Source organism: Camelus ferus, chromosome 12 (genome assembly GCF_009834535.1).
Source record: "Camelus ferus isolate YT-003-E chromosome 12, BCGSAC_Cfer_1.0, whole genome shotgun sequence".
In the NCBI taxonomy this organism is placed as follows: Eukaryota; Metazoa; Chordata; class Mammalia; order Artiodactyla; family Camelidae; genus Camelus; species Camelus ferus.
The window spans coordinates 53,071,458-53,087,550 of NC_045707.1; the positions used below are offsets into that span (position 1 = coordinate 53,071,458).

At 42.8% G+C, this 16,093-nt stretch overlaps 1 protein-coding gene across 4 annotated transcripts in view; it reads left to right on the forward strand.

Moving 5' to 3' along the window:
* The first annotated feature begins 5,622 nt into the window (after positions 1–5,622).
* The window catches only part of LOC102514604 (E3 SUMO-protein ligase RanBP2), a 51,816-nt gene continuing 41,345 nt past the window's right edge, over positions 5,623–16,093 (forward strand). Inside the window, exons 1-4 of one of the 4 annotated variants that reach the window (XM_032493670.1) lie at positions 5,623–5,808; positions 13,697–13,764; positions 15,036–15,147; positions 15,896–16,048. In XM_032493670.1, the coding sequence (XP_032349561.1) occupies positions 5,737–5,808; positions 13,697–13,764; positions 15,036–15,147; positions 15,896–16,048 (405 nt within the window). In that variant the 5' untranslated portion in view covers positions 5,623–5,736. The remainder of the gene's footprint in view (positions 5,809–13,696; positions 13,765–15,035; positions 15,148–15,895; positions 16,049–16,093) is intronic. The other 3 variants (XM_032493666.1, XM_032493667.1, XM_032493668.1) reach the window with 3 other exon arrangements.

A 16,093-nucleotide genomic window follows, 5' to 3' on the forward strand; every position in this document is an offset into this window, starting at 1 on the left:
GAGTGCTCTCAAACCCAGCCCCTGCCCGCCGCCAAGCTGCCCTCCCTCTGCCCTGACCTCCAGGCACCCGTCACTCACTCGCTCCTGCTTTGTGACCTGGGTTTGGTGCACTGGGCCAGCAGGTCCCAGCCTGTGGTTGCCTGTTTTCTCCCAACTGCCAGTGCCCATCACACAGGGTTCAATGTCTTTCCCATATTGTCACCTGCCCTCCTGAAACACAGATACCCTTCTCACTTTTGAGACTCAGCACAAATCCAACACATTTTAGAACACTTCATCACTTCTCCAAGCAAAACCAGCACTCTTCCTTTCCCCTTAACTAACCCTCCACTCACACCTCTGACTCCCAGGCTGTTAGACACTGTGTGTATCTGTGTTCCCCCTAGGCGGTTGGCTCCACAGCCTCCTTGCCGCTCACAGGAGGAGCGCAGCGACTGCTGCATCCTTGGCAAAGCACACTCTGCCCTTAACCAGTTTCCAGCATTCCATGAAGCTATCCTAACTTTTCAGCTCAGAGCCAGCAGCGCCCCCAGCCCCAACTGGCCCCTGGGACTCACACATGCGGTGACAGATCATGTTAACATCTTTATTTTCATTCATCTCAAGGTATTTTCTAGCTTCCCTTGTGACTCCTCCTTTGACTCAGTGGTTGTTTTAGAAGTTGGTTGTTAATTTGCACGTATTTGTAAGTCTCACCTCTCTCTGTAACTGATTCCTAATTTCATTCTATTGTTGTGAGAAAACATACTTCATATGATTTCAGTCCTTTTACACGTGCTGAGGCTTGTCTCATGCCCTGGCATGTGGTCTCTGCTGGAGAACATTACACATGTACTTAAATGTTCTTATTCTGCCTTAAAATGTAGATTTTATTTTATCACAACAAATAGCCTAATTAAAATATAGGCAACAAGACAAAAGAGTTTACCAAACAAGAGTTACTGATGGCAAATGTGCCTATGAGAGAATCTTCAACAATATTACCTTATAGGGGCTAAAATAAAACTGCTACTGAATGACACTTGGGCCCATTCGCCCACAGTCAGTAAAGCCAGTCTACTGACCCCAGGTTGTGGTGAAGGAAGGTACAGCGTTTACTGCAGGTGCCAAGCAAGGAGTCCGAGCAGCTGGTGCTTAAAAAATCTGAAGCCCCTGCAGGCTTTCAGGGAAAGGTTTTTAACAACAGAGGAGGGAGGGGGCTGTGGGGTGCATGAGCAGCACCAGACATTGTTCTGATTGGTCAGTGGCGAGGTCATCAGGAGTCAACATCATCAACTTTCTGCTTCCCACCCATCTGGGGTCCCCGTGCTTGTGGACAGCACAGTTAACTCCTTCCAGCTGGTGGGGGTCTCAGTGTCTGCAAAACAGCTCCAGGGACGTGACTCAGAATATTATCTATAACCTTCAGGAGGAACTAAAGGTCCTTGACTTTGTTTAACGGCTAAACTATCGTTATTTTGTCTTGCTTGACGGTTTTCCTTTGTTTTTGCATTTTTTCATTTCTCTGATTCAGTTTATTCTTTGGAACTCAGAGAAGGTCTACAGACAAGAGGCAGGTGAAGGACAGGGGGGTGGGGTTGTCCTGGGAAGGCCCCAGAGGCTCCTGCTTGGCTACAAAACCATGTGCAGTCCTGCTACACACTTTTTAGAATGGCTTAAATGTAACAATACTGACAATACCAAGTGATGACTAAGGTGCAGAGCAATCAGATTTCTCACACGTCCCTGCTGGGAATGCAGAATGAGATGGCCGCCCTACAAAACAGTTTGACAGTTTCCTAAAGTTACACATAACACCCACCGTGGGGCCCAACAGTCCCACACCTGAATCTTTACTTTAGAACAGGTGTGAGCAAAGTTATCCTTAAAGGACCAGATAATAAATATTTTAGGCTTACAGGACACAGGTCTCTGTCACAACTAACTACTCAACTCTGTCACTGGAGCACAAAACAGCCGTAGGACACCACATAAACAAATGGGCATGGCCGTGTTGCAGGAAATTTTCATTTGCAAAAATAGGCAACCAGCCCACACATAGGACTTTGTTTGCAAACCCTTGCCCTAAAGAAATGAAAACTTGTGCTCACTGAAAAACACATATACAAATGTTTACAGCAGCTCTGTTCTCAGAATCACCCGAAACTGTAACAACCCAAATGCCCTACAGCTGGTAAATGGATAACCCCGTGGTACATTCACACTGTGGAACATTACTCAGCAATGGCAAAGAATGAACTAGTGATTATGCAAAAACTTGGATGAATTTCAAAGGCAGTACGCTGAGTGAAAGAAGCCAGTATCAAAACACTGTATGATTCCAACCATAAGATATTCTCGAAGAGACAAAACTACAGTGTGGAATCAGGGCAAGGGACGAGTGCAGGGCGTGACTCTAATGCCGTCACCTGACCCAGGTTGGGGGTGATGGAATCAGCTGCATCCTGTGGTTGTGATTACACAAATCTATGCATGTCTTAAAATTCATAAAACTACACACACCCCAAATGGGTCATTTTTCTATATGATTATTTACCCCAAATACCAGCATCAGTTCTATTAAGAAGATAGTAATTATGACTTTGTACCTCATTTCTTTACCACCTAAGCCCTCAGCTGTTTGCAGGCTGGTTTTTGCCTGCACCGTTTCTTTCAAAAACCAACTTTCAGGAAGCAAGTTGTCGGTGGCTCGGTATCATGTACACACGAACACCGTGTGGAGAGAAGCGAAGCAGTTCTCTATTGATTCTTAGAAAAGGGTTTATAAAGGATATGCACGATGCCTCACATATCATCTAAGTTATAACAATATTAATAATCTTAAACTATTTAGGTCCCCAAGCTCCTGCAGTAAGCACAGGATGTTACATGATCAAGGACAGACTGTTTGAAAGTTCATCAGGAAACTTCATTAAGTAGGCCATCTCTTGTCCAGCCGGCTGTGCCTATCTTAGGTTGTCCTCCTCTGAGGAGCTCACCCGTCACTGGCTATCCAGCCATCCATACTGGATACATTAAGTAGGCCATTTCTTACCAGCCTGGATACGTGACATTCCTCACAGCTTGTTTATCAGTTCAACCTACGGCTATTCTCTAGAGCTTTCAGACAGGGGCCTACATAAGTCTAAAGAATTTATCTCAGTCACCTTTCCTGACCTCTCTGCAGCGTTGTTATGCTGTCGATTATTCTCTCCTCAGAGTTTTGTTCTAGCTTCTGAGATGCTGTACTTTTTGGCATTTCTGACAGTGCCACTGACTGCTACACGTAATACTGTTCTCCAACACAACCTGTTCTCTTTAAGTTCACCATCTGAACAAGAAGTACTAGAACTGTTCAGAGCTTCGCTGCACAACACACCAAACACACAGGGCACTCGAGTACTTGAAATGGAGCAAGTGCATTCAGCTGAGCAGCTGAATTTTTAACTCGATTAAATTTTAATTAATTTAAAATGTAAAGCTTGATATGCATTTCGGTTATTGACAAATTCCAGGTATGTCTGGAACAACTTGGGTAAATGAATCTATTTTTTTCCACCCTACATTTTATGAAATCTAAACACAGATTCAATTTCCATAGACCAGATTGTGAATGCTTGGTACAGAAAAAAGAATGTAAGATCGCTTACTAACAATCTGTTTATATTAACTGCATGTTGAAATTATGTTTTAAACATAGTGGGTTAAATAATTATAATTACATAATTATAATAATAATTATTAAAATTATATTCATCTGTTCCTTCTTGCTTTTTAAAGTGCGGCTTCTAGAGAATTTTAAATTGTATGTTGGGTCACAGTTATATTTATCCTGGGCAGCACTGAGTAAGGGGCTTCAATTTGCACACTCGTACGTACAAAAGCACGTGCACATATATACATATATACAAGTGTCTACATACAGAGCCACGTACATGCGTGTGTACACACGTTCCTTAATTTACAGGTGTGTGCGAGCTTGGCCTCCAGGATTCCAGGCAAGGCTGGGCTGAGCTACCATGTGATCCCTCTTCAGCTGACAGGGAAGAGACATTTCTGCACCCCGAAGGCAGGGGAGGTTGAAGGGAAGTCAGCGCCCCAAGTACAAAAGACTATTTTCACAGATGCAATCAAAGCAAAAGTTTTAAAATGGAAACTTAATTATGGGCAAGAGCAAAAGACAACGTCGGTGGCAAAAAGCAGTCATGTTGGTACTTCCTGTTTCTGGCGTTCTTTTTTCATTGTTAAAGCATAGTCAGTTTACAACACTTAGTTTTGGTGCACAGTGATTCAGTTATACGTATGGATATCCCTTTTCATATTATTTTTCATTATAGGCTATTTCAAGGTATCAAATATAGTTCAATTAAATCAGAGGTGAGGACTCAGGTTAATCAGATGAAATGGTGGCTAATGAAAAATCTCATAAGCCAGGTATGTCTGTGGACTCAACTCTCACCTGAATGGCATTTACATTTGCAATGCGTCAGCAGGAGTGGTGGCCGGTACAGTGGACGGCATCCCACCGCTGAGGTGTTCCCTATGGAGAATTTATAGCTACTGTGTCATTCCAGTAAAGGGTGATTACTTGTGAAAATGTTTGGATGGAACTGGTCCGTGCTGCGAAAAAAGACCTGGGCCAGAACACACATCTTCATGGAGAAAGTCTGTTTTCCAAGCCCAGAAGGGCAGCTCATCCTTCCACTTGGTAAAAACTGAGATTACAAAGCTTAATAAATTTACTTAAGAAAGGGCCTTTTGAGTTCCTCAAGCTTTTCTCTTTGGCCTCCTCCTTTTCAGTATATTCAACTAAAACAGACTGGTGGTGGTACACATGCTAGGTAAGAGTCCCTGGGAAAGGGGCAGCCTGCTCCCTTCCTGGGTCTCCTGACCTGCAAAGCCGAGCACGTTAGTAACAGTGCCCTCAGGAAGCTGTCAGGAGAATCAAGGGCGTCACCAGAGTGAAGTGCCAGGGAAGGACCTGATCAGGGCGGTGCTCCCTGTCGCCACGGCTCTGCTACCCCGCCCTCTCCAAGGCAAACGCGCGGTTTCCACGGGAGCCGGGTTCCCGCAGGGTCCCCCCGGAGGCTGGAGTGAGCGGACTCCAGTCCCGCCCCCGGTTAGCGGACAGGACTGAAACAAAACGGACAGCCTGGGGGGGCCCTCCTTGGAGAGGCAGTATCGTCCATTGTAGAAAATAAGGGACAAGCAATGGGGAAAGCCTGGAAGCGGCCAGGTTAATTACAAGCGCTGGAGAAAACCGCATTTCGTCTGTTAAAACAGGACACAAATCATCCACAACCGTAAACTGCCGACGTCCAGTGCACACGGGCGCGCTTTCTTTAAACTGGAAACACTTTGTGAAATCGTTTTAAACTAAACTTAAGACTTAGAAACTCAAGTTCCGAAAGAAGGCACTTGACGACTTGGAAGACGCAGACGACGGGCGCGGAGCTAACTCCCTTCCGGACGCGGGCCCTCTCCGCCCGCCGTCTCGCCGCGCGCTTTCACCACGTCACAACCCACGAGCTTCGCGTTCCCGCGCGCCGGGGCCCGCGCCGCGCAAGCGCAGTCGTCTCCGAGCGCCGGCGCCCGCGGGACTTGCGCGGCGCACAGTGCTGACGCAGCACGCACGCGCGTCGGCCCCTCGCCGGCGACGGCGCTGCGTCACGGACCTTCGAGCACTGCGCTCCCGAGACGGCGGCCCCTGCGGCCTCGGCGCTGGCGTCCCGCGCTCGGAGTCCGGTCGGCGGCGCGATGAGGCGCAGCAAGGCCGACGTGGAGCGGTACATCGCCTCGGTGCAGGGCTCCGCCCCATCGCCCCGAGAGGTGAGCCGGCCGGAGCGTGCGGCCTCCGGGCGGGCCGGCGGCGCCATGGCTCCGGCTGAGGAGCGGCCGGGCTGGCGGGCGGGGGGTGGGGAGGCGGCGGGCGTTGGCGCGGCGCTCCCTGCTTCTCCTTCTCCTTTTCTTTCTCCTCGGCGCCCCGGCGGCACCGCTGCGCCCACGGCCCGGGCTCCTCGCCGGCCCTCACACTCCGCTTTGGACGCGGCCTTTACTGGCTTTTCGCTTTTCGGCGGAGTCTTGGGGATTCTGGGTTTCCTGTCGGGTCTTGCTCGTGGGGTAGGCCTTCCAGCCTTCCGAGAGGCCTCTTAGGGCGCTTTTCCTTCTCCGAGGTGGGCCGCGTGCTGGGTGACCAGGGTGGGCGCTGGATCCTGAGTCACTGCCGGCTCGCAGGTTGTGGGGCGTGGGGCGCGCAGGGCGGAGTTAGGGCGTCTGTCCTCGGACCAGCAGTGTTAGACATGCAGGACAGTGTTCGGCGCACGGTAGGCGCTCTGTCAGTGTGGCGTTCTGGGCTCGGGCCCGTGGGGACAGAGGTTTCTGAGGGAATTAAAAGGGGAAGCGCACGGACAGTCACGGCTATCGTGGCACACAGTCTGCGCGTCTTTCACCGCCCACCGGGCACGTGTTATCTTCCCGCTCCCAGCGACCCTGCGGGTATGGAAACCTGCAGAGATTAAAGATACTCGCCCGGCGTCGGAGTGGTGGTGCGGCGGGATTCCGGTAGTGCGTGTGGTTTTCATTTAGAAGTAGAGGAGCAGGTTACAGGCCATTCCTTCACAGGAGAGAAGGGTGTCCTACAAACTTTGTAATTTCAAACTGCTGGCATAGTCGTAAATACAAACGTGGTACCAGAGTCTAAAACAGGGCTTTGTTTAATGTCTCTGTACCCTTGAAATTGATAGACTTTTATTTTCTAAAGCAAATCTGTAGCTTTTATGAAATTCTTGGTGGGAACCCGGATTCTCAAAATGTTTAGAACCACTGTCTAGACAGGAGTTAGAATGTTCTTTGAACTAAACTTTTCTATCAAATAAAGAAGGGTGAGGACAAGACTTTAAAGGTTTTGGGGTTTTTTTTTTTTTTGGCCTCCTATTTTGTATTTATAAAGAGTATTACTATTATTTTAAATGGAAGTGCTGGGGATTAAACCCAGGACCTAGTGTACGCTAAGGATGCGCTCTACCACTGAGCTACAGCCACCTCTCCATAAAGAGTATTATTCTAATGAGATGTTCTCCTTCAAACGGGGAAATCATTTGCTTTAGAACCTGGGACTTCAGTGGAACATTAGCAAGTGATGACTTAGGAGCCTGTGACCGTATTCTTTTAGCTTGGGTCTGGGTGAGGCAGAGGCAGTGGCTGTGAGGAGTAGAAAGAGACTGGTGTTGACGTGGTGCCCAGTTTGGCAGAGACTGGCTGTGAGTGAACTGACTTACCAGGATGTCCGAGTTCTAGGGGCAGTGATGGGGCCACAGTCTCCTGTCTTCCCAGGCCTCCATTGTGCTGTCGTTTGTTCCTCTCCTCTTTGCTTTTGCCATTTTCTACTCTTTCATGCCTGCTTTTGCCTTTGGTGAAAGTGTCACTTACGTTTCTTTAATTTTTTTTCCAGATGGCTTCTATTTAGTTTTCTTAGAGTTCTGTCTAGTTGGCTTCCTATTCCTCACCTCTGATTTCCTGCTTCTCAGGGGCAGCTTGACAGCTCTTAGTTGTTCTAGCATTGACACCTGTGCTTCATACTTCTGAACATACGTATATACTTCTAACATACGTATATACAGGGACCCTTGAACAACATGGGTTTGAACAGCACAGGTCTACTCCTGTGTGGGTTTTTTTCAGTAAATACGGACTGTAGTACTGTACAACCCAGTGTTGTGAGTCTGAGGATGTGGAAACTTGGGTACAGAGGAGCCAAGACTGTAGAGGAACCCTGTGTACAGGGGACCGGCTGCAAGTCTGTGTGAATTTTCTACTGCCAGGGAGTCAGTGTTACTAACCCCTGCTTTGTTCAATGGTCAACTGTATTTTTCTTTATCTGCTTTTCCCTATTTTAGACACTTTTTATTGGCTTTCAACTCAGTTCCTCCAAATCTGTTCACAGATATATTTATTTTCACCCTCATTTTTCCAGTTATGTTATTGCAAATTTTAGTTAAATGATTATCTAGTGTTTGTATAATTATGGGAAGGTAAATATTTTTGCATTTGAGTTACCTTTATAGTTTTTTTCCCCCAGAGTTAATAATAATTGCTCTATCTTTTGGTTTGTTTAGTTTCCTTTGATATATTACTAATTCTGTACCCAAATTCAATTCAGACTCTCAAGTGTTAACAGATAGGTTGCACAATCCACCAATTTTAGCTTAAAAAATTGTTTTAAAGAGTCTTGCTTCTGGATTACTCTTGTCTGATTGCTCCTCCCTAGGCCAGTTGGTGCTTCTCTTTGCTACACAGCTGTGCTACTGGGCTTTCCTATATCATCATCTTGAGAATTCCTTTCACCTCTTTTCTGGTGTTAGACTCTTGGTTTCCTGTAACTCATGTCCTCTGTTTTGGTGTAGCACAACCTCCAGTTTGCTTTGAGTAGGAATCGATGGGAATTTTTTTTTTTAAACATCGTATGTCTAAAGAATGTCTTTACCTAATCGATTGGTTATCAGATTCTAGGTTTGAAATAATTTTTTCCTCAATTTTGAGAGCACTGCTTCATTTTTGAATTGTACTGTTAGAAGTGTGATGTGATTTTTAGTTCTTAATAGCTTACAGGTTTTCTGGAAGTTTCAATTGACAAACTCATTTCTTTCCGTTGTGGGACATTTTTTATGTTATTTCTTCGAGCTTTTCTTCTCTCTTGCTTTTTTTTCCCTCTTATTTTTCTGACGTTCTTAGTAATTGAAAGTTGGTTCTGACTTGATCCTCCAAATTTTTGTCTCTTATTTGTGTCCTCTGTTTGTTGTATTTTTTGAGAGATGGTTTTTAACCTAATCTTCCCAGCAAAGGGGAGTGGGAACACACTGTTCAGTACCTAAATGTTGCTTATCCCCCTTTCCCTCACCCTTGTCGGGACTCCATAAGTTTGGAACCCACCAGTTTATACTAGAACAAACCTATTTACTTCAGGTTTTTACAGGGGATGTATGCAAGAGGCGGAGTCAGGTGGCTGTGTAAGTTGAAGGGTCATGTGGCATCTCTTGAGGTCTGAATGTACTGTTTTCAGCCCCACAGCAGTTCTCCAGACTTAGCAGCTGAAGTGAATTCAAGTATTCGCTCACAGTGGCATGACGTGTCATGGGAAGCAGCACTGGTCCAGCCAGGGACTGTCCTGTGCGCTCCTTTCTCGCTGTGTGTCCTTCACAAGGCACTGAACCCACCTGGGCTCTCCCCTCATAAAATGAGGAGACTAGAGACAGAAGAGTATCACGTTTCCCCCAAATTTTGTGATTCTTTGTATTAGTCTTTAATAATTGTTTAATCATCTGAAGATAGTCCTCTTTAGTGAGCAAAATGGGTTATGGTGTTGATTTTTCTGTGATGTGTTGACATTGTACCTTGTGGAAGTCTGTTTTAAAAAGGGTGGGGGAAGCTACATTCCTTTTAGTGCCAGTTTGAATGTTGTGTATTACTATTGTCATAAACTTCCTCCTGTCTTATAAATTCATGAATTCATGGGTTTGGGGAAGGAAGGCTGTGTACCAAATTCTGATGTATTCCTTTCTTTGCTTTTTAAAGTATTTCTTATTAACTACAGTTCTATCCTTCTTGATCTGTTTTCTCAGATGTTTAGGAATCCTGAAGTTTAACATTGTTTATAGTTTTAGAATATATCCTGCTATGGATGTACAGTAAATATTGTCATACTAAGATCATATGGAATGACTTTCTGGGTGTAAGTCACTATTTTGACATGAAAGTAAGTATGTTTTCAACACCTTTATGGAGAGTAATTTATATACTGTACAATTCACCCATTTAATGTGTACAGTTTAAAGAGTTTCAGTGTATTATTGATGTTTTAAATTGTGGTAAACTAGGTATAACAAAATTTGCCATTTTAATAACTTTAAAGCATATAACTCAGTTGCGTTAGTGATGTTTAACCTTCACCACTGTCTATTTCTAAAACTTTTCATCACCTCAAACTGAAACTTTTTAACCATTTAGCAGTAATTCCCCTGGTTCCTCTTCTCCCTAGCACTGGTTACCTTGAATCTACTTTCCCACTTTACGAATTCGCCTATTTTAAATATTTCATTTCTGTGAGAGTGTACAATAATTGTCCTTTTGTGTCTGGCTTATTTAACTTAGCAGTGTTTTAAATATTCATCCATATTACAGCATGTATCAGGACTTTCCTTTTTATGGCTTAGTAGTAATCTATATGTATATACCACATTTTGTTTATCCATTTATTTGTTGATGGACACTTGCGTTTCTACCTTCTGGCTATTACTGAGTAATGCTGCTGTGAACATGGTGCAGTGTACAGGCATCGCTTAGAGACCTTGTTTTTAATTATTTTGGGTATATATATTTCTAGGAGTAGAATTGCTGGGTATAGCCTGTGTTTAGCTTTTGAGGAATTGCCAAACTATTTCTATAGTGGCTGCACCATTTTATATCTCCACTAGCAGTGTAAGAGGGTTCCAGTTTCTCCACATTCTTTTTTTTTTTTTTTTTTTTATGATTTGTAGCCATCCTGATGAGGGTTTTTTATTGCGAGTTTGATTTGCATTTTCCTAATTACTAATAACATTAACGTTGAGCATCTTTTCCTGGCTTATTGGCCATTTGTATATCCTTTTTAGAGTAGTGTCTACTCAAGCCTTCTACTTTGGGTTTTTTAATTGAATATTTGTGTTTGTGTTATTGAGTTGTAGAAATTCTTTATGTATTTTGGGTATGATTTCCCAGTATTTTCTCTCATTCTCTAAGTTGCCTTTTCACTTTATAATGTCAGTTGATGCAAAAAAATGTTTAATTTTGCTGAATTTTATTTTATCTGTTGTTTCTTGTGCTTTTGGTGTCATACCTAAGAATCCATTGCCAAATTGGAGATAATGAAGACTTACCCCTATGTTTTTTTCTAAGAGTTTTATGGTTTTTAGTTTTTATTGATCCATCTTGAGTTAATTTTTATACATGGTGTGAGGAAGGGATTTAGTTTCATTCTTTTGCATGTGGGAAATCAGTTGTACTATCATCATTAGAGTAAAACTAACCTGCCTCACAAAGCTCTAAACCCAGCTCACACTAAGTGCAAATCTAAACTCAGCTGTATTAGTGAGTGAACAATCCTGTGGCAGGTGAATTCTCTTTACAGTGATAGGAAGAAGTGATGTCAGGGACCAAAAGTTGAGGTCTCTGAATATTTGGCTGCCTAAACCCAGTACGGTAACTTCTGGTACCTCTAGTTTAAAACTAAAAAGATCAAAAGGATTGGGAGAAGCCACTTTCAGGGTCCGTAATCCTAGAAAAATCTCAAAGATTTTTCCTTTATCAGAGATTTTTTCTGAATTTTTTCCTCCTGCTTCACTGGTGTTTTCTCTCTATTCAGCTTAGGAAACTTCTGTTATGCCTTTGACAGGTGTACTGGACCCAATGCTGCCTCCTCCCCAGGGCATAGAGGGGAGGTGAGAGGGAGGTGAGTTGCATTGGGGCCTTCCACTTACTCTGCTTTTCGTAAGTCTCCATGTGCCAGGCCAGGGCCGCTTAACAGGGTCCTCTCTGTCAGCCAAGTCTCTCAGACTCATTGCCCCTCAGCTGCTGTTTCACTAGAAGAGTAAGAATCTTGGTCTTCCATTCATAACTGTCTGATGAGATGATGAGGCATTTGACTACCTTTCATAGTCACTCTGCCATTTATTTGCCTTTATTGTATTTCTTCACTGTGACTTTGAAAGTCCTGGACGGAAATCACATCACATCAGTACCCGCCATTGCCTTTATTTACATGAAACAGACTCCTTAGGGCCTCCCCAGTTGGAGAAGTGCCTTCTGGTTTCAGTCACTGGCTGGACCGAAGTATGCAAGCGCCAGAGGAAGTAAGTTGGAGAGCTGGGCAGGCACTGTGTCATGCTAATCCTGGGTGAGAGAGTTAGGTATCTTCAACGTGTAATGGAAGCCATAAAAGAATTTAAAATTTAAACAAAAGCATAGTGTGATTTGTCTTATGTTTTAAAATGGTACTTCTTTGGAGAATGAATTAGATGGGCACTGAACAGGAAGGAATGAGCCTTTGCAGTAGCCCCAGGAGCTGTCATGGCAGGCAGGGACTTTGGTGTAGCAGTGGAGGTGTAGAGAAATGGACGGCTTGAGATAACGTAAAAGGTAGCACTGATGATATTTTGCACCTAAGTTTAGAGCTCAGGAGTGATGAGAGCCAGAGATATGTATTTGAGAGTCAGTGTACCATCAGTAGCCCCAGGTGAGATGGACCGTGTGTCCCCTATGAGACACTGGGAGAGAGAAGAGGACCTGGGACCAATTCCTGGGACGCTGATGCGTGAGGAGGAGCCTGTGAAGGAGCTGGAGAAGGAATAGCCACCAAGGTAGAAGTCAAACTAAAGAGAGCCTGATATTTTTTGAAGTCACGAGAAGAGGATTTCAGGAAGATGGCTGTGATTTAAGAGTACGTTTTACAGATTTCCTAAGAAGGAAAAATTGAAACTGTACATAGTAAACTGTGGAGATTAGTTAAATTACTGTAGTTCATCTGCTGTCTGGTCTGCCCTAGGTAACTACTTCTTTACTTCAGTCAGGTTTCTGGTCAAATATGCCCTTAATGAGACCTTTTCTGACAACCTGGTCTCTCTCCTGTTTTGTACAATCTGTCATGCTGTTTTTTGTCCCCCTCCACTGTAACCAACTAAGAAAGAAGGAACACTGCCAGCCTAGCAAGACAGTCAGTGTGCCTGTGGTTTGTGAGGATGAACACTGACTTTGGCTTTGTCAAAGTGCGGTGTGCTGTCAGTAACTGCTGCAGTGCTGTGGGGTAGCACTGTTCTGCTCCCGCACACATCACTGTGTGCTTGTCACCCTTCCTGAAGTGCAGGTTCGTGCGTGAGGACAGAGAAACTGACTGCTGATCTGCGATACCAGAACCGTGAACAGGAGGCATGGCGGACAGATCCAGCGTCTGCGTTTTTAGGATTAAAATCAGTAAATGAAAACATTACTTTGTAGATTGCTTTTTTCACTTAATCTGTTGATTGTTGTTTTCCTGTGTCCTTGTATAGTTTTAAAAAATACGATGTTTGATGACTGTGTACTTGTATCGCACGTACGTGAAGTCATCTGGTACATCCCAGCATTCTGGACTTCGGAACTTATAGAGAAAAAAAGAGCCAGGTTGTGGCCTTGGATTATTACCAGGAGAATTCAGTTTTTATTTCTGCCTCTTTAATTCCTTGAGTGTAAAGTAATGATCTGTGGAGAGGTCGGTAACTGGACCAAGGAATCTCCAGTGCCTTAAAGGGCCTGAGGTACTTTCTGACTCTTCCACATGAGGCTCACACGAGGAAGGAGACGTGAGGTCCCTGAAGTACCTTTCCTTTCCCCAGAAAAGTGGCTTCCTGTCTCTTTCCTTAACTGTGAAGTGAGGGAGTGGCACCATGTGATTCTAAGGTTTCTTGCTGATATAAATTCTAATTTCTGATGTCATCTTGTCTTGCTGTTCTTAAATTTATTTTTTATTTCATGAGAATTAGAAAACATAGAATCTTGACTTTTAGAACATACATGCATTTGTACAAGCAATTCTTTTTAACCTTTTAACTGAACAAAAGAATTATATTAATGTTAACCTTGATTTTTAGTTCTTGTGAAAATATGCAAAATTCAAAATATGAAAAATAAATGAATTCTTAATTTTTTTTAGAAGTCAATGAAAGGATTCTATTTTGCAAAGCTGTATTATGAAGCTAAAGAATATGATCTTGCTAAAAAGTAAGTACCAAACTGTAAACTTAATTTTCTGAACCCAGTGCCTTTTCCTCATGTTCTTTGAAATGGATAAAAGTAAGTTCTTTTTGGCAGTTTTTTCCAAGTGTGTCCTGGGAATAAGGGAATCATCGATCAGATTGATGGTGAGGACTAGTCTGGATCCTCGGAGACGGAGTTCAGGGTGATACTGTCTGCACGCCCACCGCTTGTTTATACCTAGGGCAAGAGGTCATTTGGTTAACGTTTTCTCTAAAGATTGTCCTGGGTTAGAGTAAAAGAGAAGCATGGTTATATCTTCATTTCTTCCTGGTGAGATGTCTGCTCTTATCAACTGGAAAATAGCATGAATACAAAGTTAAACTGTAATTCCAGGCGGGAGAATAGCTTGTGCAAAAGATTTTAATTGACTGAATAGGTGGATCCTCTGAGGCTATCTTATCCCAGGACCAAGAAGGTTGGGGATCTGGTTTTCTGAGTTGTAGTGGCTTAAAGCGGGGAATTAGGAGGGAGGCAGGCTATTAGTGGCATTGTTGGAAAGATGTAAAGATAAGTAAGGAAAGTGTTAGCACCTTTATTTAACTAGCAGCACTGGGGCTGTTAACCCTGTTCCTTGTTACAATGGCACTTTTTCCTCCAGTGTTGATCTTTGGGCTAATTTCTCCTGTGATAACATTCACTGAGCCTAGAAAATGCTCATTTTTAGTTGCCACTTGAGTTAAGGAGTGGAGGTCACCTGCGTTTCATCCTGTAGGGAGTGGTTCTTCCTCTGCGCTGTTTCAGCTGCATACAGGCCTCTTAGATGTTTTCTTGTTAAATAGGTGAATGTTCTCTTGGTTGCTTGGAAATTGTTGCTCTTTAATATTTTGCATTATGATAACTTAGAAGATATTTACTGTAATCACGTTTGAATTTCTATGCAAAACTTTTTAGTGCTTTACCAAAATGTAGTCAGAAAAGAATATAATTTATGCATTCATTTCTTATGAGTAGCACTGGAAAGAGCATTTGGTAAATGTAGCGTTTTAAAGTAAAATGAGTATGTTGTCAACTTGGTATGTGTGTTCGTGTTTAAGAATTACCTGTTTTTTTCCTGTGGGTGCTTTTGAGTTATCTGCATATTCTACTTTAAGTGAATAGTGCTGTCAACAATGAGAATAACAATGTAAATTAGTTTAGTGGTTGCTTTGGCTTAAGATACTCTCTCAGCATTTAAATACAGTTCTAAATGTCGTAATTTAAAGATGATTTGTTTTTATATTATTATTTTTAAACAGATATATATCTACATATATTAACGTGCAAGAAAGGGATCCCAAAGCTCACAGATTTCTTGGTCTTCTTTATGAAGTGGAGGAAAACATAGACAAAGCTGTTGAATGTTATAAGGTAAACTATATAAGATTAATACTTAGCCTTTGCACAGCCAAACATGCATATGCCCAGGTTAATTTATATGATAAATAATTTGAATATATTTTATGGATGTCTTGAAAACAAGCACTGGTATCACTTTATTTATTTGGATAAATTTTTTTTGTTTTAATTTTTATATTTTTTGAGGGGAGAGGTAGTTAGGTTTATCTTATTAATTTATTTTTGGGGGTATAATTAGGTTTATTTACTTATTTTATTTTTAGAGGAGTTACTGGGGATTGAACCCAGGACCTCATGCATGCTAACTAAGCAGGCAGGCGCTCTACCACTGAGATATCCCCCCTCTGTCAGATTTTAAATTATTTGGCCCAGAGTATGCTATTTTATCATAAAGAGCTTAGCATTTGTAAAAGAAGATTAACACCTATAAATTTTAAGTCTACCATAGTCAGAAAGTGCTGTTCTTTTGTGTGTGGTTTCCTCCCATCCTTCCTTGCCTCCCAGCCATCCCTCCTTCCCTCTCCTTCCTTTTGTCTTTCCTTCCTTCCCTTTCTTTTTTACATTTACCTAATAAAAACATAATTCTTACTTAATTCATCTTCAGAAAACTTCCAGATACTTTAATTTTAACAACCTTGAAAAAACATGTTATCATTAAGAAATAGTTTTTAATGGAGTCACTTGATAAATTTTTAACTTTTATGTATGAGTTATGGACTTTAGGAATCCTACTAATCTGTTATTTCTTTTCTGATGTCAGCGTTCAGTGGAATTAAACCCAACACAAAAAGATCTTGTGTTGAAGATTGCAGAATTGCTCTGTAAAAACGATGTTAGTGATGGCAGAGCGAAATACTGGGTTGAAAGGGCAGCTAAACTGTTTCCAGGAAGTCCTGCAATTTACAAGCTAAAGGTAAAAAAAAAAAAAGCAAAACAAAACATTTAGTAAAAGCAGTTG